Genomic DNA, 25,915 nt, shown 5'->3' on the forward strand with positions numbered 1-25,915 from the left:
GGTATTTCGCACTACTGATCCAAATTAGCCAACTCTGAAATGTTCCATCTTACCGCTATAGTCCTTCAAGATCGTTGGCGGTCACATAATCTACTGTCATACGTCACTACCGGTCGTAATGTGTTTCCACTTCGTTCATTATTATCATACGACTACAACTATATCTGTTACAATTGTGGACATTTTAAGTTATTTCCGAGAGTCCCCAACTTTTTAAAGATATATATTTATCACAACAGACTGGAGAGTTAGTCAATAGATCCTGAATATCGAGAAACTCGCATGGCGGTTATTTCACGGATTTAAGCACGAGGGATTTTTTTTAGAGGGATATGAAATACAATTTGTACTACGCAATATATCTTTTGCTGGAATTTTGATGAACAAAGTTTGTTTATCCAAATATGACCATTTATCTTGTTTTGGACTGAATATTGCAACAGTTGTTAGGATATCTATTTCTACGTACTATTGAAACATATCATTGCTACTGTGTCCTGCTGCAAGGTATACCATATACCTGGGGTACTAGGTTCTTCAGGGTCATAATGACCCTCCGATTTGAGGTGTTGGAAAATCCTGTTAAAATAATTGGAGGTGTGGTGAAATGGGGTTTCACGTCACAAGTGCGCGTGCGTGCGTGTGTGCATGCGTGTGCGTCTGACCATTCCTTGTTTTATCCCCTTAATGCCTAGTGCCGTGGAGGGTATCTAGTATCATCGTTTCACGTATTTTAGTATGACGCGGCCGGGGATCAGACCATCGACCTTCCGCTCGCCGAACAGACGCTGCACCTACTGGACCACGGAGGCTAAACTATTGTTAGCCGTCAAAAAAGTCGGACAGTATTGTCGAGGGCAAGGCCTGGGGGGTCAACTTGCTATGCAGAAGTGTGTCTCACGGGTGTGCCCGAACTCTTTGACAGAATCATTCTGATTATAAGAGTGAATACGTATAATTATGTTGTTGACAATGTGTTGTCCATTTGGGGTTCAAGAATCTGAATCAAGAATCAATGTTTTTATAACATGCTGCACTGAAACGATTTTGCAAACTGACCTCTCGCAGAGGAAAGCGTTCACTTCCCTGGGGAAAGTCCACCCGCCGTACACGATCACGGGGGATGAAATCTATTCAGCAAACCTATTTTCGATCACTGGTAACTCGGGCGCCATAATACGAGCATCGCAAATCGCACAGGCCGCTTATTTATATTTTAGATGTGATAATGTGTTGTTAATGGTTTACATCAATTGTTTATTAAAAGCTTGAAATGTGATATGACTGGACAATTTTAATATTTGAATTTGAAATCTCAAGAAGTGTAGAGTAGGCCACATTTAATACAAGGAAACGACAACTTGCGCAGGTTTAAGGAGGAAATATTATTGTTGTTTAGTAATATCTAGACTAAATGGAAGAGAAAGTTCAGAAAATATCAATTACTCATATGCTCACAAATGTGCACAAATTCGTGTCAAAATTACCACAAGGAAATATACGTCCTCGTCTTATCTTGTATTTGCTCAAAACATACTTGTATGGCCTGTCCATGAAATAAAACTCTTTCTTTCATAATTATTTTATTATAGCGACTTTAGAATTGTATTTACCCTTTGGTATATACATATACATATACATTCTTGTAGATTAAGGTATTATTCACACGTCAAGATATTATTGGATGTGTGTGTGTGTGTGTGTGTGTGCGTGCGTGCGTGCGTGCGTGTGTGTGCGTGTGTGTGTGTGTGTGTGTGCATTTTAAGACATACGGGATAGTTTATTTCGGTAAAGTTTCCCACTAAGGAATTATTTGTCATAAAAAGAATAGCAGACTATAAAATAGGATTTTGGTATTGAACTACGAAAATAAAACTAGCAAAATCGTTGACATTAATGAATTTCATTAATTATATTTTTTCCTTTTGGCTTAGCTAAACTACAGCATGGAGGGATCATATATGATTTATACTTGTGGATAAACCCATCTAAATAAACACAAAAATGCATTCATCTTGCTCTTAGACGAGATTTATTTTTACAAATTCTATTTTTATTAAGGATACAAAACAAATCATATACTACTAAATACGTAGGAAAACAAGATGGCACTGGTCGAAGTATTTGATAATTAAGATAATGCAGGGTAAAAAAATATAATGAAAACTATTTAAAACATCAAAAAGAAATCACATTTACAATGAAAACATTTTGTCATTCAGAAATCGATGATCTATATATCGAGTGTAGATACTATTTATGTTATGAACTGAACCATTCGAGATTCTAATGTGTGTCTAACATATTGAAAAGGCTGTTTAATCTTGGAGCCATTTTGACAACTTTATTCTCACTGTAAAACATTCCATGCACTTACTCAACTATATGTTAAATATTTTGCTCGTTACGCTTTCAAAAATATATGAAAAATATGTCAACATACCAAAATTAGAAAACAGCGCCATATTCTAAGGTTGTTTTAAATCGATAATCGGTTTCTTTTACTCCTCGGTCGCCGAGTAGATCGTCCCAGTCATGATGTACTGGGTCGATATTCAAGTTCAGGTCAGTTCTGTCCAAGAGAATATTAGTATTAGGAACCTGAAACCACGTGTATCCATTATACGACCACAACATTAAATCAGCTGTTTGACGTGACGTCATCTACGTCACAACACGCCATGCACGTCTGTTCTGACGATAAATTCACAGCGGCGGAAAATCACCGACCGTCTATTAGCTTACACAAATAAGGTGTCTAGTCACGTGCCACTAAGGGGTTGGAAAGGTGAGGGACCAAGTTGACCGGGCAGCTGGTATAATGTATTCAGTAACAGGCCGCAGGCCAATAATACACTAATATAGTATGATAAATCATACTATTCGTTCCTATACTTTAGTATTATGAAGGTCAAAGTTATCACCTGTGTGAATACTGAATTACAGATGGAGATTCAGTGTAATACGGCGAGAGTTATTTTCTTCGTATTTGGTCATATTTTTTAACATGGGTGTTTCTGTCAAATTACACTCCACAAAACAGATTCCAAACAGCGACGATTGAATAAAGCGCTCGTAAAATATAATTGATATTTCTTAATAGAGACCTTATGAAATCGAACGTCCATATTGCGTTTGTGATTAAGTATTTTGGAATAAAATATATCCGTGTTACATAATTCGAAATGTGATTTCAAAATTATAATATTCACCACTGAAATATCAGCGCTCTATCAAATTAGGTACACGTGGGACCCGTGCAAGTCTAGCGGTCGGTTGCTGTAGGTCACGTGGTTTTGTTGTGGAGCTCTCTCGTTCGGAGGAGATATTGTGGACTCCACGCGGTATCAGGTGCGCGACCAGTGCAGACTGAGAGAGTGCGGTAATTTCAAGCAGGACACACCACGGCAGTGATATGGATACATATAAACACTGAGACACCGCCGTCTCTTGTACCACGATGGAGTTAGGGAGATCGACACTGCGCGGGAACGGACTAAATCTACTCCTTAACGGTAAGCACTGAACTGTTTATTTTCATATGAACTTTGACAAGCTCAGTGACAGGTATTGCGTGATGTCGATTTCATCGGCTGGAGTTTGTAGGTTGCTATGTCGGTGTTGATGCTGATGGTGTCAGTTGCACGCCGGTCAGTGTGTGTTATCAAGGCAATGTCAATGTACTTTTTCTACTGAAACGTATCATTGACATCATGTGTCAGCGCCTGAGAACCTGGAGCTTAAGTCTATTCGCAGAGAGTTTCAAGTGCCTGCGTCATTGAGTTCAAAACATTAAGTTTTGATTTTTAGACATGATCTAAAAGTAGCTTACAAACTTTCAACTTCAAATTTCATTTGCAAAAACTACATGCTTCAAATATCTGTCTCTATAATTCAAGTTGCTGATAAATCTTGTATCAACTGTGTCACAGATGCAAAACAACCGAACACTGTGTTATGCAAGGTTAGTGCAGGCACCCAGGCGTGTCAGTGTGGACTGCAACAATGCATCAATGCATGTGCAGCTGTTGATTATTCTGTTAGAACTGTTCAGTGATTAGACCAGTGCAAGTGCAATAATACTGGGATACCGATTAGGGATGTCACGATTCACCGATTGTACCGATGCATCGGTAGATAATTCTCATGATACGATACGAGATACATGTAAATTTATATTGATACGAAATTTTATTGTAATCGGTATCCATTTGTTCGCGTATTGATTGATTTTTTCTTATCTATTCAATATGTCATCATATTTTCTGAATTTGACGCATAGGAAAACTTGTTAGTGTCTGACACTTGTTTGAATAAACTTTTTCTAACTTTTATTATTTTTCAAATTAATCTACTGATAGTGATTAGAACACATAATTGTGAATGTGATATGTAATTAATAAGTTTGCTTCTAAATTTACACATAAAGGATCGGTATTGCTGTATCGAGATGCGTATTGTATCTTGACCTCAAAATCGAGGTACGTATCGTGAGGTACCTGTATTGTGACACCCCTAATGTCGATGTCTAGGGGTGTTGGGTGGGGAATGCTAAGGGACGGTGCGGTGGGGGTGACCTGCATTCTGGTGACTGATTATTGACAACATCTAAATCGTCAATACTTCAACAGAAATAGAAAGATTTATTCCACAAGTTTACAATAAACATATTTAGTCCAGTCTAAGATCAATGTTGACAAGTTGGTCTCTTCTTCTCCAGGAAAAAGATATTCTGTTCATTACAAGAGATGTCGACCTATGCATGATTTGTTGTAAGAGTCACAAAGTCAAGGTCCAGTTTATTCATATTTCACTATATGATCAGTTGACGATACATCATGATTGCCACTTCCTCATGGAAACTGTAACTGTGCTAGACTGAAAGTATTAAGGAAAAAGATGAATCTTTTAATTCAAATTCAAAACATATTTTAGTTGTTTTTTTTCAAATTGTACTTAGTGACACAGAGTTGGAATGAAATGACTTGTATTTATCCTCTGTAGTGAAGTGGTCCAGTGTAAAGTGGGACCCGTTATGTAGACAATACACTCACACTGCCCAAGAATGTTAATGCGCTATTGTTTTTTTCTTGTTGCCAAGCAACTGTTTAGGGCATATGGAATCGTGCCATGTATGTAGGCATCAGTACATGAAGCACATACAGGCCTTTTATGTCACAATTACTCACAGAATGGTAGGGTTTACCTTAATGTGTGTGGCAAGCTGTTAGTTTGATGATGATGAATGTGTTTGCATAAAGAATTCTTGTTATGGAACTTGAATATTCTGCATTTTGTTGTCATGGTTAGTATGTAACCATGGTAACAGCTGGGCAATTAAAATCTCCCTCCCTCACATGTAGCTGTGGTCAGGTGGGTTCTGAGTAGGACCAGGGTACCCACAGGACTACCCGGATCCGTGGTTAGTCACGTGGTGTGTTGTTTAATGAAAACATTATCTAGAACTCTATGTTTAAACTACAAGTCACTAATGTTCGCAGTTCTTCCTATGCCCATTCCTTCTGACTTTTATATGTTTGAATAAAACTAAAACTTCAGTCAACTTCAGTGTATACTCCAGATCATTTTATATGTGTATCTAAATACATTTTCCCAGGGCTACGGTCAAACTTTTCCTAATCAGACAGTTTGTACCTACCTCTTGAGACCTACAGCGGGTACCCGGGGAGGGTCGGGTAATATGGGGTGGCTACCCAGGTAGTCCCAGTCCTAGGGTGTCAGGTCTCCAATATCATACTACCTTCTCTACTGTACATCACTTCTCTACTGTACGTCACCTCTCTACTGAACGTCACCTCTCTACTGTACGTCACCTCTCTACTGTACGTCACTTCTCTACTGAACGTCACTTCTCTACTGTACGTCACCTCTCTACTGTACGTCACCTCTCTACTGTACGTCACTTCTCTACTGTACGTCACTTCTCTACTGTAGTCACCTCTCTACTGTACGTAACCTCTCTACTGTACGTCACTTCTCTACTGTAGTCACTTCTCTACTGTACGTAACTTCTCTACTGTACGTCACTTCTCTACTGTACGTCACCTCTCTACTGTACGTCACCTCTCTACTGTACGTCACTTCTCTACTGTACGTCACTTCTCTACTGTACGTAACCTCTCTACTGTACGTCACTTCTCTACTGTAGTCACTTCTCTACTGTAAGTAACTTCTCTACTGTACGTCACTTCTCTTCTGTACGTCACCTCTCTACTGTACGTCACCTCTCTACTGTACGTCACTTCTCTACTGTACGTCACCTCTCTACTGTATGTCACCTCTCTACTGTACGTCACCTCTCTACTGTACGTCACTTCTCTACTGTACGTCACCTCTCTACTGTACGTCACTTCTCTACTGTACGTCACTTCTCTACTGTACGTCACTTCTCTACTGTACGTCACTTCTCTACTGTATGTCACCTCTCTTCTGTACGTCACTTCTCTACTGTACGTCACTTCTCTACTGTACGTCACTTCTCTACTGTACGTCACCTCTCTACTGTACGTCACTTCTCTACTGTACGTCACCTCTCTACTGTACGTCACTTCTCTACTGTACGTCACCTCTCTACTGTACGTCACCTCTCTACGTCACTTCTCTACTGTACGCCACTTCTCTACTGTACGTCACTTCTCTACTGTACGTCACTTCTCTTCTGTACGTCGCTTCTCACTGTACGTCACTTCTCTACTGTACGTCACTTCTCTACTGTACGTCACTTCTCTACTGTACGTCACCTCTCTTCTGTACGTCACTTCTCTACTGTACGTCACTTCTCTACTGTACGTCACTTCTCTACTGTACGTCACTTCTCTTCTGTCTGTCACTCTGTGTGTCTACTGGGGCGGTCGGGTAGCCTAGTGGTTAAGACTTTCGCTCGTCAGGCCGAAGACCCGGGTTCGATTCCCGACATGCTGGAATATTGCTAAAAGCGGCGTAGAACCATATTCACTCACTGTGTGTCTCCACAGGATGTTTGCGGTATAAATTCATAGATTCACTAAATATGCTAAATGCTGTTTGTATAAAGCGCGCTGCAGGGCACGTACAAAGATTTCTGTCATGCCATTTGGAATTTGGAAGTGTGCCAACAAGAAGACTTATTATAATCCACATTCAAACTCGGCAAATGTCACTTCACTTCACTTGATAGTGTGTCTCCTTCCTTTTGAGATGGGTAACTCCCCAATCAAATTCTGAATCCCCCGGGGAGGGTTATGAATCATACTGTTCACTAAATATGTTCGGTGTACACGTTTGACCAGATTACTATTGCAACATTACAGTTTTCACAGGCTTAATCTGTTAAGCATGATGACAGTGTGTACCGACACTGCTGTGGAGAGACAAATGTAGGCGGAGGTACACCATGGATGTGTAGCACGTCCGTGAGTCATGAAGCTCCCGACCAAACATTGGATTCAAACCTGGCCAAAAGATCTGCTACCTGCCAGATGGGTCTCTGTAGCTTTGTTTAGGCGAAAAAACATCCACTCAGTAGGCAACAAATAGTCTGAGGATTCTCATTCGTTTTCAGTTCTTTCTTTTTTGTCGGTATCTAAATATTTTCTAAAAGATACTCTCGTTGGCATTTGCTCAGCAATCTCATGGGTAATATGTGTAATATGTATATGTTTGATTTATTATTAGTGAGGAAACTATGAATGTTTCTTGAGCGTCTGAAAACCCATAACACGGGGATATATGTTTGCTTTTTTATTTGTGTTGAGTGTCGGAGAGCTCCTTTTGTCAGTGTGACAGTCCCTTGCCAGCTATGTGGAGTGGAGGGTCTGTGTGTACACTGGGTGTGTGAATGGAGATGTGAGAGGCTGTCGGAGGTTGGGGTATAAATCATCACTCAGGACAGAGGGCGTGGCCCTGGACCCTCACATGGTGATAAGGACAAGTGACTAATTCTCTTTTTTATCATGACAGTGGTATTCTGAGTGTTCCGGAGGATATGGCGTGTTTGTTGTTTGTTTATCACTGTAGACCTCCTATAAATCTCTTTGTGACTCTCACTCATTCAGTGTCTATCTGTATAATTCTGGGGATTTTATCTTCCAAGAAAATACATTTGTAGTTTTTAGTTGCATTCGTATGGAAACTGTTCAATTCATAAATCCAGGTTCATAGAATATTAATTTTTTTACTTTAAGAAAGGTCAATCCAACCTGGTACACTACAAGTAAGTTCCTAACTTGATTGTATTCCAATGAGACCGTGATGGATTAATTACCAGATTTCATCTTGCCCCGTCCAGCTTCTCGGTACTCATCACTGCTGTCTCCGGTCAGACTGTTTTTCCTCCACAGACACAATAGGTTTCAACCAAGAAAAAGTCATTGATTGTTAGAAAATCTTATCTTCAATATTGTAAAGTGAAAATTAATTTGTAATGTGCGATGTGATGTAGATATCTTTAACTTCAAGGATGGTTATGGCCATGATTAATTTTTGAAGTAGAGATTACAGTCTACGGGAAGAAAATCAAGTATTTGAGTCAGATATGTTAGCATCTTGTTGTTTGGCTGTTGTAGCACACAGCTCATTTGATGCTAGCTTTCCCACTGAAATAATCTTGATTTACAAATTTAAGGATTAACAAATCATGGTTACGAAGTAATGCCACGTTGTGTATGTATTCCCGGCGGTTGTGGTCCGGAAGGTGGTGTGTGTGGAGGAACAAGACTCCTGACTAACGAGTGTTTGTGTGGTTGCGGGGTCTCACTGTATTAAGAAGCAATAACAGTCACAGATAATTTTATAAAGTAGGGCTGACTTTATGTGATTATTTAACACCCCCGCCCCGTGTGTCTGACTGGGAGAACGCAGCCTCTGGGATGAGGGTGAATATACATGATGGGGATGTCTGACTGGGAGAACGCAGCCTCTGGGGTGAGGGTGAATATACATGATGGGGATGTCTGACTGGGAGAACGCAGCCTCTGGGATGAGGGTGAATATACATGATGGGGATGTCTGACTGGGAGAACGCAGCCTCTGGGGTGAGGGTGAATATACATGATGGGGATGTCTGACTGGGAGAACGCAGCCTCTGGGGCGAGGGTGAATATACATGATGGGGATGTCTGACTGGGAGAACGCAGCCTCTGGGGTGAGGGTGAATATACATGATGGGGATGTCTGACTGGGAGAACGCAGCCTCTGGGGTGAGGGTGAATATACATGATGGGGATGTCTGACTGGAATGTCACCTGTCTCACAGTCTTAGTGCTGGGGTTGTATGAAAACACAGATCAACTGATAAACGTATGTCGTATAACTAAGACCATGGCTTTGTACTGTCAACTTGTGTTACACCGGTAACAGGATCGATAAAGACGAAGATGTTTACATTCATGTTACTGCATTGTACATGTTAAATGCTTGTGAAAATATTTGAGAATTTTAGTTAATCAAAATTGGAAAAATCATCTACCAATACCCAGTCCACACATACAATTTGTCTGTCCAAAAGCTCTTTGTTTGGATGCCTTAGATAAAACCTGGGCCCACTAGCACAAACTATTCTTGGTGCTACGACTATCTTAAGTCTGTTAGAGTATGGGAGTTACGATCATCGCAGCGCTAACTTTGTTTTGTGCAAGTGTACCCTGGGTTGTAAATTACAAGGAGATGTGATCTATTAATAAAGTAAACTAGAAAAGAAATAATTCACTTTTGATATCATTTTGTATCAATCTTAGCTTCCTCAGTGGGATATGATGTGGATGTGTTCCGTCAACAGTTGGTGGAGATTGTCATGGTTATAAGTGGGTAGGAAAGTAGGATGGTTGTCATGGTTACAAGGGCACCTGTCATCAGGGGCTGATTGTTTCTCAATGAATAGCTTATGATACCAGGCCTCGTACACAGCGGCAGCTCAGGGAGACTGGGATTAGGTGGAAAGGAGATTGAGACTGGGATTATGTACTACTGGGGCCTTAACACTGATTGCTGAACATTGAGTGGGATCAGCTGTTGACAGCTCCCTGCAGCTGTTTGTGTAGACTGACGGTTGTCAGGAATCTGTTGTATAGACAGACAGTTGTCAGGAATCTGTTGACGAATCAAAGTTTGGTGTTTTTCTGACCTTACCCAACGTTTGAATTGATGAGGAAGAGAATTTATCGATGTCAACTTCTTATGATGAGCACAACATTTCGGAGCAGGGGTCCTGAAACGGTCATATGCGCCAGACATGTCAGATTGGGAATCTCAAATGTCCGATTTAAAATATTGCTTACCGGACATTTAAATTTTTCTGACCCCTGTTTCGGATTTATACTTACTCCTTTATCATGTGAATGTGGAGTGAGTTCACCTGATGAGGGAGGAAGTATAACTCTGAAATGTTGTGTTCCTCATAATAAAGAAGCTGAGATCCATAATTTCTCTTCCTCATGTGTATCACCTCTTAATGCCTTTCAAAGATTTAATTGATATTGGGAGGAATTTTCAGTTTTGATCATGTTCATAGTATGTTGATAATGTTAATTCACTTTTAGCTATAATAATCATGATAATGGTAATTTCTTTAAGTGGCGTTTAGAAGTTGTATGATGATCAATGGAGATAGTTCTGTGGAAAGACAACTTCTTTATGACAAAAAGGGCAACATTTTCGGTGCAGACACCATTATCAAGCAAGTACAAGTTTCTCTAACAAAATTAGGATTGCAATAAAGTGTCAATGGTTTTTTAAAATATTCCGTAATTACTTTGAATATCTGCCCTTTTCTCTTAGTATCAAGAGGTGACACAGGTGGCCCAGTTGTCTTGGGAGCCGCAATTCGCTGTGCAGAGTTGCGTCCCTTGGGCACGTCAGAAACCTATGATTGTGGGTTCGAATCCCAGTTTGCCCCAATTATGTTTCTAGGTTTGTCAGCACCATACCCGTGCTCGTTGGTTTCACCAAAGTGGTAAACGTCTAATACCTGCATCACTTCGGGCTTTCCTCCCACATTAAGCTGACACAACGTAATATGTCTGGAATACTGTTAAAAGGGGCGTTAACCCCAACTTACTCACTCTTAGTACCAAGAGTACCACAATATTAGCATGGAATTCGATTCATGGTAAATAGTTGGAATATTTGAAGTAAACTGTTGATGAACTATTGATGTCAGTATTTAATTAGAGTGCTTGATAGCATGATTAGGGATCTAAATGAAACAAGTTGTGAGTTTGTACATGCATCTTATTGATGTATTGACACCATTGTGTAGTCAACTTGTAAATCATAAAGGTTAGTCCACACTTAATCTCCTCCAGCAGGTGTGGGAGACTTGGGCAAGTCTAGCTATATAATTACCTGCTTAATGACATAAGGAGGGGATAAGGTGTTTTGTATTATTTAAGCATGTTTAGCTCAACCATAGGACTGTATGTGCCTTAGGTACATGCCCCTTAGATACATGCCCCTTAGATATTTTAAGGAGGAAATTCTCATTTTGTGTTTAGCAGAGCGAGACTGTTACTCTGGTATTTGAAATATTCCATTTTGACAATGAGTTTACCTGTAGGCTTTGTCTGATGTGGGTTGATGGTGTAAGGTGATGCTAGGGTGTGAAGAAACGGGTATGGACCCTTGATTTTTGGAGTGAGTGAGTGAGTTGTGTTTTATGCTGTTTTTAGCAATAATCCAGCAACAATCACACCTCTGTTAACAAGGTCTACTGCAGCTCACCTTCACTGTGTATTTTTATATAAGTATAGTTATAATAGGAGAGTGGTTTGATGGTGTCTCTGTTTGACAAGGTCTACTGTAGCTCACCTTCACTGTCTATATATAAGTACAGTTATAATAGGAGAGTGGTTTGATGGTGTCTCTGTCTGACAAGGTCGACTGTAGCTCACCTTCACTGTGTATAAGTACAGTTATAATAGGAGAGTGGTTTGATGGCGTCTCTGTTTGACAAGGTCGACTGTAGCTCACCTTCACTGTGTATATATAAGTACAGTTATAATAGGAGAGTGGTTTGATGGTGTCTCTGTTTGACAAGGTCGACTGTAGCTCACCTTCACTGTGTATATATAAGTACAGTTAAAATAGGAGAGTTGTTTGATGGCGTCTCTGTTTGACAAGGTCGATTGTAGCTCATCTTCACTGTGTATAAGTACAGTTATAATAGGAGAGTGGTTTGATGGCGTCTCTGTTTGACAAGGTCGACTGTAGCTCACCTTCACTGTGTGTATATTGGTTTGTTTGTTTGTATATTTGTTGTTTAACGCAGCACTCAGCAATTTTCCAGCTATATGACGGTGGTCTGTAAATGATTGAGTCTGGACCAGACAATCCAGTGATATACATCATGAGCATAGATACACGCAATTGGGATACAATGACATGCATCAGTGAAGCCACCCGGTCCCGTTAGTCGCCTCTTACGGCAAGCATTATTATGTTGACTATTACAGCAAGCAATGGTTGCTGAAGACCTATTCTACCCCGAATCTTTTTTTCTGTGTAACAAGGCCCAGCCTGTCACTTGAGATCTATTCACAACCACTAGCTCAAGTGATTTATGCGTTTATGTCTAGAATCCTACAAATGTGAAAGGGATGCCGCCAAGAGGGAAGAATGAAGACATGCCTTGGATAGCTGACACAATGACCCTGTGTGCGTCGCCTGAAATCACAGTAACTCACTTGCAAGTTGCAGGACAATATTAACATACATCGTCCATTCATAGGCTGTTGGCAATCACTTTAGATTGTATAAAAAACCTATTTTGCATGTTGAGAAGTTTGACATCTGCCAAACAGCATGTCATCATAAGACATTTAGAAATTTTTGACACAGTGTTGAATTGTGAGTATGTGGGAAATTGGAATTTCATTTGGGGACTTTTATCTAGGATTATCATGATGCTGTTATGCTGAAAACACTAAAAACATTCAAGGTATTTACATGAAAAATATGAGCTACTGTTTCTTTCTACCTACTCATTGGACAAGAAACGTAGAAGTCGGAAAATGTTTAAAATGTTGGTTTGTCAACAAGCTTTGTGATAGTATTTATGACAACACTGTTTGATTAAGCTGTTTCCCATTCTTGTATTGGCCATTATGACTGATCTACAGTAAAACACGACAGGGTCATCACTGTTGTTCCGAAGACCCGAGTTTGATTCCCCTCATGGGTACAATGTGTGAAGCCCATTTTTTGGTGTCTCCACCCCCCCCCCCCCCCCCCCCCCCCCCGTCGTGATATTGCTGGAATATTGCTTAGAGCAGCGTAAAACCATACTCACTCACTCACTCACTCAACAAAGTCAGCGACCCTGTTAGTCGCCTCTTACGACAAGCATAGTCGCCTCTTACGACAAGCATAGTCGCCTCTTACGACAAGCATAGTCACCTCTTACGACAAGCATAGTCACCTCTTACGACAAGTATAGTCGCCTCTTACGACAAGCATAGTCGCCTCTTACGACAAGCATAGTCCCCTCTTACGACAAGCATTATCGCCTCTTACGACAAGCATTGTCAGGGTTGCTGAAGACGTATTCTACCCGGATCTTCACTGGTCAATTGATGAACAGAATATCTATAATCATTGCCAGCACAGACCTCCATTACTGAGGACCTTAGAATGATGTTATATCTGTCCATCACTTCATTCAATTACACCTACAGCAAATCTGTACAAAACAAAATGTTCAGTGTTATTCAGAACATTTTTTGCATTTTTTATGTTTATTGTTTTTAAGGCTTCTTATATGGTGCTAAACTCCTTACTAAGCACATTCCATTATTTCCCTGGGTATTGATGTTTTTTCATTCTCAGCTCACTGAGGAGTATACAATCACTTATTGTTCGTGAGACGCTAAGCATTAGAAACTTGAAATGAGTATTGTCTCTGTTGTTCATCATGTCCACGTTTATTACAATAACATTCAGAGCAAACAAGAGCTGAGCTGGCTTCATTTGCCACTGCTGTACACTCAAACAAATCCTTAAACAAACACACGGCTTACATAACGGACCGTGCTGATATTTTACACAGCTGAGTAAATTGGAATAAAATCCTGTGGATACACCATGATTTACTGTGACACGCCATCAATGGTGTCCTCAGTATTGTAGAGATGGGTGTTTGTGGACCCGGCCCCATGGCTTTCATCACTGTCAGGTATACGTCTGTATCCTATGCCACCAGAGTACATGTGTTGCCAAGAGGAGCCCAGCCCCATGGCTTTCATCACTGTCAGGTATACGTCTGTATCCTATGCCACCAGAGTACATGTGTGGCCAAGAGGAGCCCAGCCCCATGGCTTTCATCACTGTCAGGTATACGTCTGTATCCTATGCCACCAGAGTACATCGTGTTGCCAAGAGGAGCCCGGCCCCATGGCTTTCATCACTGTCAGGTATACGTCTGTATCCTATGCCACCAGAGTACATGTGTTGCCAAGAGGAGCCCGGCCCCATGGCTTTCATCACTGTCAGGTATACGTCTGTATCCTATGCCACCAGAGTACATGTGTTGCCAAGAGGAGCCCGGCCCCATGGCTTTCATCACTGTCAGGTATACGTCTGTATCCTATGCCAAGAGGAGCCCAGCCCCATGGCTTTCATCACTGTCAGGTATACGTCTGTATCATATGCCAGTAGAGTACATGTGTGGCCAAGAGGAGCCCGGCCCCATGGCTTTCATCACTGTTAGGTATACGTCTGTATCCTATGCCACCAGAGTACATGTGTGGCCAAGAGGAGCCCAGCCCCATGGCTTTCATCACTGTCAGGTATACGTCTGTATCCTATGCCAAGAGGAGCCCAGCCCCATGGCTTTCATCACTGTCAGGTATACGTCTGTATCCTATGCCACCAGAGTACATCGTGTTGCCAAGAGGAGCCCGGCCCCATGGCTTTCATCACTGTCAGGTATACGTCTGTATCCTATGCCAAGAGGAGCCCAGCCCCATGGCTTTCATCACTGTCAGGTATACGTCTGTATCATATGCCAGTAGAGTACATGTGTGGCCAAGAGGAGCCCAGCCCCATGGCTTTCATCACTGTCAGGTATACGTCTGTATCCTATGCCACCAGAGTACATCGTGTTGCCAAGAGGAGCCCGGCCCCATGGCTTTCATCACTGTCAGGTATACGTCTGTATCCTATGCCACCAGAGTACATGTGTAGCCAAGAGGAGCCCAGCCCCATGGCTTTCATCACTGTCAGGTATACGTCTGTATCCTATGCCAAGAGGAGCCCAGCCCCATGGCTTTCATCACTGTCAGGTATACGTCTGTATCCTATGCCACCAGAGTACATCGTGTTGCCAAGAGGAGCCCAGCCCCATGGCTTTCATCACTGTCAGGTATACGTCTGTATCCTATGCCACCAGAGTACATGTGTGGCCAAGAGGAGCCCGGCCCCATGGCTTTCATCACTGTCAGGTATACGTCTGTATCCTATGCCACCAGAGTACATGTGTGGCCAAGAGGAGCCCAGCCCCATGGCTTTCATCACTGTCAGGTATACGTCTGTATCCTATGCCACCAGAGTACATGTGTGGCCAAGAGGAGCCCAGCCCCATGGCTTTCATCACTGTCAGGTATACGTCTGTATCCTATGCCAAGAGGAGCCCAGCCCCATGGCTTTCATCACTGTCAGGTATACGTCTGTATCCTATGCCACCAGAGTACATGTGTGGCCAAGAGGAGCCCGGCCCCATGGCTTTCATCACTGTCAGGTATACGTCTGTATCCTATGCCACCAGAGTACATGTGTTGCCAAGAGGAGCCCGGCCCCATGGCTTTCATCACTGTCAGGTATACGTCTGTATCCTATGCCACCAGAGTACATGTGTGGCCAAGAGGAGCCCAGCCCCATGGCTTTCATCACTGTCAGGTATACGTCTGTATCCTATGCCACCAGAGTACATGTGTGGCCAAGAGGAGCCCAGCCCCATGGCTTTCATCACTGTCAGGTATACGTCTGTATCCTATGCCAAGAGGAGCCCAGCCCCATGGCTTTCATCACTGTCAGGTATACGTCTGTATCATATGCCAGTAGAGTACATGTGTTGCCAAGAGGAGCCCAGCCCCATGGCTTTCATCACTGTCAGGTATACGTCTGTATCCTATGCCAAGAGGAGCCCAGCCCCATGGCTTTCATCACTGTCAGGTATACGTCTGTATCCTATGCCACCAGAGTACATGTGTTGCCAAGAGGAGCCCGGCCCCATGGCTTTCATCACTGTCAGGTATACGTCTGTATCCTATGCCACCAGAGTACATGTGTGGCCAAGAGGAGCCCAGCCCCATGGCTTTCATCACTGTCAGGTATACGTCTGTATCCTATGCCAAGAGGAGCCCAGCCCCATGGCTTTCATCACTGTCAGGTATACGTCTGTATCCTATGCCACCAGAGTACATGTGTTGCCAAGAGGAGCCCGGCCCCATGGCTTTCATCACTGTCAGGTATACGTCTGTATCCTATGCCACCAGAGTACATGTGTGGCCAAGAGGAGCCCAGCCCCATGGCTTTCATCACTGTCAGGTATACGTCTGTATCCTATGCCACCAGAGTACATGTGTTGCCAAGAGGAGCCCGGCCCCATGGCTTTCATCACTGTCAGGTATACGTCTGTATCCTATGCCACCAGAGTACATCGTGTTGCCAAGAGGAGCCCGGCCCCATGGCTTTCATCACTGTCAGGTATACGTCTGTATCCTATGCCACCAGAGTACATGTGTGGCCAAGAGGAGCCCAGCCCCATGGCTTTCATCACTGTCAGGTATACGTCTGTATCCTATGCCAAGAGGAGCCCAGCCCCATGGCTTTCATCACTGTCAGGTATACGTCTGTATCCTATGCCAAGAGGAGCCCGGCCCCATGGCTTTCATCACTGTCAGGTATACGTCTGTATCCTATGCCACCAGAGTACATGTGTTGCCAAGAGCAGCCCGGCCCCATGGCTTTCATCACTGTCAGGTATACGTCTGTATCCTATGCCAAGAGGAGCCCAGCCCCATGGCTTTCATCACTGTCAGGTATACGTCTGTATCCTATGCCACCAGAGTACATGTGTAGCCAAGAGGAGCCCAGCCCCATGGCTTTCATCACTGTCAGGTATACGTCTGTATCCTATGCCACCAGAGTACATGTGTTGCCAAGAGGAGCCCAGCCCCATGGCTTTCATCACTGTCAGGTATACGTCTGTATCCTATGCCACCAGAGTACATGTGTGGCCAAGAGGAGCCCAGCCCCATGGCTTTCATCACTGTCAGGTATACGTCTGTATCCTATGCCAAGAGGAGCCCAGCCCCATGGCTTTCATCACTGTCAGGTATACGTCTGTATCCTATGCCACCAGAGTACATCGTGTTGCCAAGAGGAGCCCAGCCCCATGGCTTTCATCACTGTCAGGTATACGTCTGTATCCTATGCCACCAGAGTACATGTGTGGCCAAGAGGAGCCCAGCCCCATGGCTTTCATCACTGTCAGGTATACGTCTGTATCCTATGCCAAGAGGAGCCCAGCCCCATGGCTTTCATCACTGTCAGGTATACGTCTGTATCCTATGCCACCAGAGTACATCGTGTTGCCAAGAGGAGCCCAGCCCCATGGCTTTCATCACTGTCAGGTATACGTCTGTATCCTATGCCACCAGAGTACATGTGTTGCCAAGAGGAGCCCAGCCCCATGGCTTTCATCACTGTCAGGTATACGTCTGTATCCTATGCCACCAGAGTACATGTGTTGCCAAGAGGAGCCCAGCCCCATGGCTTTCATCACTGTCAGGTATACGTCTGTATCCTATGCCACCAGAGTACATGTGTGACCAAGAGGAGCCCAGCCCCATGGCTTTCATCACTGTCAGGTATACGTCTGTATCCTATGCCAAGAGGAGCCCAGCCCCATGGCTTTCATCACTGTCAGGTATACGTCTGTATCCTATGACACCAGAGTACATGTGTGGCCAAGAGGAGCCCAGCCCCATGGCTTTCATCACTGTCAGGTATACGTCTGTATCCTATGCCAAGAGGAGCCCAGCCCCATGGCTTTCATCACTGTCAGGTATACGTCTGTATCCTATGCCACCAGAGTACATGTGTGGCCAAGAGGAGCCCGGCCCCATGGCTTTCATCACTGTCAGGTATACGTCTGTATCCTATGCCACCAGAGTACATGTGTGGCCAAGAGGAGCCCGGCCCCATGGCTTTCATCACTGTCAGGTATACGTCTGTATCCTATGCCACCAGAGTACATCGTGTTGCCAAGAGGAGCCCAGCCCCATGGCTTTCATCACTGTCAGGTATACGTCTGTATCCTATGCCACCAGAGTACATTGTGTTGCCAAGAGGAGCCCAGCCCCATGGCTTTCATCACTGTCAGGTATACGTCTGTATCCTATGCCACCAGAGTACATGTGTGGCCAAGAGGAGCCCAGCCCCATGGCTTTCATCACTGTCAGGTATACGTCTGTATCCTATGCCAAGAGGAGCCCAGCCCCATGGCTTTCATCACTGTCAGGTATACGTCTGTATCCTATGCCACCAGAGTACATCGTGTTGCCAAGAGGAGCCCAGCCCCATGGCTTTCATCACTGTCAGGTATACGTCTGTATCCTATGCCAAGAGGAGCCCAGCCCCATGGCTTTCATCACTGTCAGGTATACGTCTGTATCCTATGCCACCAGAGTACATCGTGTTGCCAAGAGGAGCCCAGCCCCATGGCTTTCATCACTGTCAGGTATACGTCTGTATCCTCTGCCACCAGAGTACATGTGTTGCCAAGAGGAGCCCAGCCCCATGGCTTTCATCACTGTCAGGTATACGTCTGTATCCTATGCCAAGAGGAGCCCAGCCCCATGGCTTTCATCACTGTCAGGTATACGTCTGTATCCTATGCCACCAGAGTACATCGTGTTGCCAAGAGGAGCCCAGCCCCATGGCTTTCATCACTGTCAGGTATACGTCTGTATCCTATGCCAAGAGGAGCCCAGCCCCATGGCTTTCATCACTGTCAGGTATACGTCTGTATCCTATGCCACCAGAGTACATGTGTGGCCAAGAGGAGCCCAGCCCCATGGCTTTCATCACTGTCAGGTATACGTCTGTATCCTATGCCAAGAGGAGCCCAGCCCCATGGCTTTCATCACTGTCAGGTATACGTCTGTATCCTATGCCACCAGAGTACATTGTGTAGCCAAGAGGAGCCCAGCCCCATGGCTTTCATCACTGTCAGGTATACGTCTGTATCCTATGCCACCAGAGTACATGTGTGGCCAAGAGGAGCCCGGCCCCATGGCTTTCATCACTGTCAGGTATACGTCTGTATCCTATGCCACCAGAGTACATGTGTGGCCAAGAGGAGCCCAGCCCCATGGCTTTCATCACTGTCAGGTATACGTCTGTATCCTATGCCAAAAGGAGCCCAGCCCCATGGCTTTCATCACTGTCAGGTATACGTCTGTATCCTATGCCACCAGAGTACATCGTGTTGCCAAGAGGAGCCCGGCCCCATGGCTTTCATCACTGTCAGGTATACGTCTGTATCCTATGCCACCAGAGTACATGTGTGGCCAAGAGGAGCCCAGCCCCATGGCTTTCATCACTGTCAGGTATACGTCTGTATCCTATGCCACCAGAGTACATGTGTGGCCAAGAGGAGCCCAGCCCCATGGCTTTCATCACTGTCAGGTATACGTCTGTATCCTATGCCAAGAGGAGCCCAGCCCCATGGCTTTCATCACTGTCAGGTATACGTCTGTATCCTATGCCACCAGAGTACATCGTGTTGCCAAGAGGAGCCCAGCCCCATGGCTTTCATCACTGTCAGGTATACGTCTGTATCCTATGCCACCAGAGTACATGTGTGGCCAAGAGGAGCCCAGCCCCATGGCTTTCATCACTGTCAGGTATACGTCTGTATCCTATGCCAAGAGGAGCCCAGCCCCATGGCTTTCATCACTGTCAGGTATACGTCTGTATCCTATGCCACCAGAGTACATCGTGTTGCCAAGAGGAGCCCAGCCCCATGGCTTTCATCACTGTCAGGTATACGTCTGTATCCTATGCCACCAGAGTACATGTGTTGCCAAGAGGAGCCCAGCCCCATGGCTTTCATCACTGTCAGGTATACGTCTGTATCCTATGCCAAGAGGAGCCCAGCCCCATGGCTTTCATCACTGTCAGGTATACGTCTGTATCCTATGCCACCAGAGTACATGTGTGGCCAAGAGGAGCCCAGCCCCATGGCTTTCATCACTGTCAGGTATACGTCTGTATCCTATGCCAAGAGGAGCCCAGCCCCATGGCTTTCATCACTGTCAGGTATACGTCTGTATCCTATGACACCAGAGTACATGTGTGGCCAAGAGGAGCCCAGCCCCATGGCTTTCATCACTGTCAGGTATACGTCTGTATCCTATGCCAAGAGGAGCCCAGCCCCATGGCTTTCATCACTGTCAGGTATACGTCTGTATCCTATGCCACCAGAGTACATGTGTGGCCAAGAGGAGCCCGGCCCCATGGCTTTCATCACTGTCAGGTATACGTCTGTATCCTATGCCACCAGAGTACATGTGTGGCCAAGAGGAGCCCGGCCCCATGGCTTTCATCACTGTCAGGTATACGTCTGTATCCTATGCCACCAGAGTACATCGTGTTGCCAAGAGGAGCCCAGCCCCATGGCTTTCATCACTGTCAGGTATACGTCTGTATCCTATGCCACCAGAGTACATTGTGTTGCCAAGAGGAGCCCAGCCCCATGGCTTTCATCACTGTCAGGTATACGTCTGTATCCTATGCCACCAGAGTACATGTGTGGCCAAGAGGAGCCCAGCCCCATGGCTTTCATCACTGTCAGGTATACGTCTGTATCCTATGCCAAGAGGAGCCCAGCCCCATGGCTTTCATCACTGTCAGGTATACGTCTGTATCATATGCCAGTAGAGTACATGTGTGGCCAAGAGGAGCCCAGCCCCATGGCTTTCATCACTGTCAGGTATACGTCTGTATCCTATGCCACCAGAGTACATCGTGTTGCCAAGAGGAGCCCAGCCCCATGGCTTTCATCACTGTCAGGTATACGTCTGTATCCTCTGCCACCAGAGTACATGTGTTGCCAAGAGGAGCCCAGCCCCATGGCTTTCATCACTGTCAGGTATATGTCTGTATCCTATGCCAAGAGGAGCCCAGCCCCATGGCTTTCATCACTGTCAGGTATACGTCTGTATCCTATGCCACCAGAGTACATCGTGTTGCCAAGAGGAGCCCAGCCCCATGGCTTTCATCACTGTCAGGTATACGTCTGTATCCTATGCCAAGAGGAGCCCAGCCCCATGGCTTTCATCACTGTCAGGTATACGTCTGTATCCTATGCCACCAGAGTACATGTGTTGCCAAGAGGAGCCCAGCCCCATGGCTTTCATCACTGTCAGGTATACGTCTGTATCCTCTGCCACCAGAGTACATGTGTGGCCAAGAGGAGCCCAGCCCCATGGCTTTCATCACTGTCAGGTATACGTCTGTATCCTATGCCAAGAGGAGCCCAGCCCCATGGCTTTCATCACTGTCAGGTATACGTCTGTATCCTATGCCACCAGAGTACATTGTGTAGCCAAGAGGAGCCCAGCCCCATGGCTTTCATCACTGTCAGGTATACGTCTGTATCCTATGCCACCAGAGTACATGTGTTGCCAAGAGGAGCCCAGCCCCATGGCTTTCATCACTGTCAGGTATACGTCTGTATCCTCTGCCACCAGAGTACATGTGTGGCCAAGAGGAGCCCAGCCCCATGGCTTTCATCACTGTCAGGTATACGTCTGTATCCTATGCCAAGAGGAGCCCAGCCCCATGGCTTTCATCACTGTCAGGTATACGTCTGTATCCTATGCCACCAGAGTACATTGTGTAGCCAAGAGGAGCCCAGCCCCATGGCTTTCATCACTGTCAGGTATACGTCTGTATCCTATGCCACCAGAGTACATGTGTTGCCAAGAGGAGCCCAGCCCCATGGCTTTCATCACTGTCAGGTATACGTCTGTATCCTCTGCCACCAGAGTACATGTGTGGCCAAGAGGAGCCCAGCCCCATGGCTTTCATCACTGTCAGGTATACGTCTGTATCCTATGCCAAGAGGAGCCCAGCCCCATGGCTTTCATCACTGTCAGGTATACGTCTGTATCCTATGCCACCAGAGTACATTGTGTAGCCAAGAGGAGCCCAGCCCCATGGCTTTCATCACTGTCAGGTATACGTCTGTATCCTATGCCACCAGAGTACATGTGTGGCCAAGAGGAGCCCGGCCCCATGGCTTTCATCACTGTCAGGTATACGTCTGTATCCTATGCCACCAGAGTACATGTGTGGCCAAGAGGAGCCCAGCCCCATGGCTTTCATCACTGTCAGGTATACGTCTGTATCCTATGCCAAGAGGAGCCCAGCCCCATGGCTTTCATCACTGTCAGGTATACGTCTGTATCCTATGCCACCAGAGTACATCGTGTTGCCAAGAGGAGCCCGGCCCCATGGCTTTCATCACTGTCAGGTATACGTCTGTATCCTATGCCACCAGAGTACATGTGTGGCCAAGAGGAGCCCAGCCCCATGGCTTTCATCACTGTCAGGTATACGTCTGTATCCTATGCCACCAGAGTACATCGTGTTGCCAAGAGGAGCCCGGCCCCATGGCTTTCATCACTGTCAGGTATACGTCTGTATCCTATGCCACCAGAGTACATGTGTGGCCAAGAGGAGCCCAGCCCCATGGCTTTCATCACTGTCAGGTATACGTCTGTATCCTATGCCAAGAGGAGCCCAGCCCCATGGCTTTCATCACTGTCAGGTATACGTCTGTATCCTATGCCACCAGAGTACATCGTGTTGCCAAGAGGAGCCCGGCCCCATGGCTTTCATCACTGTCAGGTATACGTCTGTATCCTATGCCAAGAGGAGCCCAGCCCCATGGCTTTCATCACTGTCAGGTATACGTCTGTATCCTATGCCACCAGAGTACATGTGTTGCCAAGAGGAGCCCGGCCCCATGGCTTTCATCACTGTCAGGTATACGTCTGTATCCTATGCAACCAGAGTACATGTGTAGCCAAGAGGAGCCCGGCCCCATGGCTTTCATCACTGTCAGGTATACGTCTGTATCCTATGCCACCAGAGTACATCGTGTTGCCAAGAGGAGCCCGGCCCCATGGCTTTCATCACTGTCAGGTATACGTCTGTATCCTATGCCACCAGAGTACATCGTGTTGCCAAGAGGAGCCCAGCCCCATGGCTTTCATCACTGTCAGGTATACGTCTGTATCCTATGCCAAGAGGAGCCCAGCCCCATGGCTTTCATCACTGTCAGGTATACGTCTGTATCCTATGCCACCAGAGTACATGTGTGGCCAAGAGGAGCCCAGCCCCATGGCTTTCATCACTGTCAGGTATACGTCTGTATCCTATGCCAAGAGGAGCCCAGCCCCATGGCTTTCATCACTGTCAGGTATACGTCTGTATCCTATGCCACCAGAGTACATTGTGTAGCCAAGAGGAGCCCAGCCCCATGGCTTTCATCACTGTCAGGTATACGTCTGTATCCTATGCCACCAGAGTACATGTGTGGCCAAGAGGAGCCCGGCCCCATGGCTTTCATCACTGTCAGGTATACGTCTGTATCCTATGCCACCAGAGTACATGTGTGGCCAAGAGGAGCCCAGCCCCATGGCTTTCATCACTGTCAGGTATACGTCTGTATCCTATGCCAAAAGGAGCCCAGCCCCATGGCTTTCATCACTGTCAGGTATACGTCTGTATCCTATGCCACCAGAGTACATCGTGTTGCCAAGAGGAGCCCGGCCCCATGGCTTTCATCACTGTCAGGTATACGTCTGTATCCTATGCCACCAGAGTACATGTGTGGCCAAGAGGAGCCCAGCCCCATGGCTTTCATCACTGTCAGGTATACGTCTGTATCCTATGCCAAGAGGAGCCCAGCCCCATGGCTTTCATCACTGTCAGGTATACGTCTGTATCCTATGCCACCAGAGTACATCGTGTTGCCAAGAGGAGCCCGGCCCCATGGCTTTCATCACTGTCAGGTATACGTCTGTATCCTATGCCACCAGAGTACATCGTGTTGCCAAGAGGAGCCCGGCCCCATGGCTTTCATCACTGTCAGGTATACGTCTGTATCCTATGCCACCAGAGTACATGTGTGGCCAAGAGGAGCCCAGCCCCATGGCTTTCATCACTGTCAGGTATACGTCTGTATCCTATGCCAAGAGGAGCCCAGCCCCATGGCTTTCATCACTGTCAGGTATACGTCTGTATCCTATGCCACCAGAGTACATCGTGTTGCCAAGAGGAGCCCAGCCCCATGGCTTTCATCACTGTCAGGTATACGTCTGTATCCTATGCCAAGAGGAGCCCAGCCCCATGGCTTTCATCACTGTCAGGTATACGTCTGTATCCTATGCCACCAGAGTACATGTGTTGCCAAGAGGAGCCCGGCCCCATGGCTTTCATCACTGTCAGGTATACGTCTGTATCCTATGCAACCAGAGTACATGTGTAGCCAAGAGGAGCCCGGCCCCATGGCTTTCATCACTGTCAGGTATACGTCTGTATCCTATGCCACCAGAGTACATCGTGTTGCCAAGAGGAGCCCGGCCCCATGGCTTTCATCACTGTCAGGTATACGTCTGTATCCTATGCCACCAGAGTACATCGTGTTGCCAAGAGGAGCCCAGCCCCATGGCTTTCATCACTGTCAGGTATACGTCTGTATCCTATGCCAAGAGGAGCCCAGCCCCATGGCTTTCATCACTGTCAGGTATACGTCTGTATCCTATGCCACCAGAGTACATGTGTGGCCAAGAGGAGCCCAGCCCCATGGCTTTCATCACTGTCAGGTATACGTCTGTATCCTATGCCAAGAGGAGCCCAGCCCCATGGCTTTCATCACTGTCAGGTATACGTCTGTATCCTATGCCACCAGAGTACATTGTGTAGCCAAGAGGAGCCCAGCCCCATGGCTTTCATCACTGTCAGGTATACGTCTGTATCCTATGCCACCAGAGTACATGTGTGGCCAAGAGGAGCCCGGCCCCATGGCTTTCATCACTGTCAGGTATACGTCTGTATCCTATGCCACCAGAGTACATGTGTGGCCAAGAGGAGCCCAGCCCCATGGCTTTCATCACTGTCAGGTATACGTCTGTATCCTATGCCAAAAGGAGCCCAGCCCCATGGCTTTCATCACTGTCAGGTATACGTCTGTATCCTATGCCACCAGAGTACATCGTGTTGCCAAGAGGAGCCCGGCCCCATGGCTTTCATCACTGTCAGGTATACGTCTGTATCCTATGCCACCAGAGTACATGTGTGGCCAAGAGGAGCCCAGCCCCATGGCTTTCATCACTGTCAGGTATACGTCTGTATCCTATGCCACCAGAGTACATGTGTGGCCAAGAGGAGCCCAGCCCCATGGCTTTCATCACTGTCAGGTATACGTCTGTATCCTATGCCAAGAGGAGCCCAGCCCCATGGCTTTCATCACTGTCAGGTATACGTCTGTATCCTATGCCACCAGAGTACATCGTGTTGCCAAGAGGAGCCCAGCCCCATGGCTTTCATCACTGTCAGGTATACGTCTGTATCCTATGCCACCAGAGTACATGTGTGGCCAAGAGGAGCCCAGCCCCATGGCTTTCATCACTGTCAGGTATACGTCTGTATCCTATGCCAAGAGGAGCCCAGCCCCATGGCTTTCATCACTGTCAGGTATACGTCTGTATCCTATGCCACCAGAGTACATCGTGTTGCCAAGAGGAGCCCAGCCCCATGGCTTTCATCACTGTCAGGTATACGTCTGTATCCTATGCCACCAGAGTACATGTGTTGCCAAGAGGAGCCCAGCCCCATGGCTTTCATC

General features: G+C 45.9%; 1 protein-coding gene across 2 annotated transcripts in view; it reads left to right on the top strand.

Annotated features, from left to right (window-relative positions):
- Positions 1-3,308: 3,308 nt before the first annotated feature.
- LOC124117650 (WD repeat and coiled-coil-containing protein-like) overlaps positions 3,309-25,915 on the top strand; it is an 81,004-nt gene continuing 58,397 nt past the window's right edge. For both annotated transcript variants that reach the window (XM_046479626.2, XM_048383401.1), the window contains exon 1: positions 3,309-3,515. In XM_046479626.2, the coding sequence (XP_046335582.2) occupies positions 3,461-3,515 (55 nt within the window). In that variant the 5' untranslated portion in view covers positions 3,309-3,460. The remainder of the gene's footprint in view (positions 3,516-25,915) is intronic.

The sequence above is a fragment of the Haliotis rufescens genome, unplaced genomic scaffold, assembly GCF_023055435.1.
Source record: "Haliotis rufescens isolate VD_foot unplaced genomic scaffold, xgHalRufe1.0.p SCAF_48, whole genome shotgun sequence".
NCBI lineage: Eukaryota > Metazoa > Mollusca > Gastropoda > Lepetellida > Haliotidae > Haliotis > Haliotis rufescens.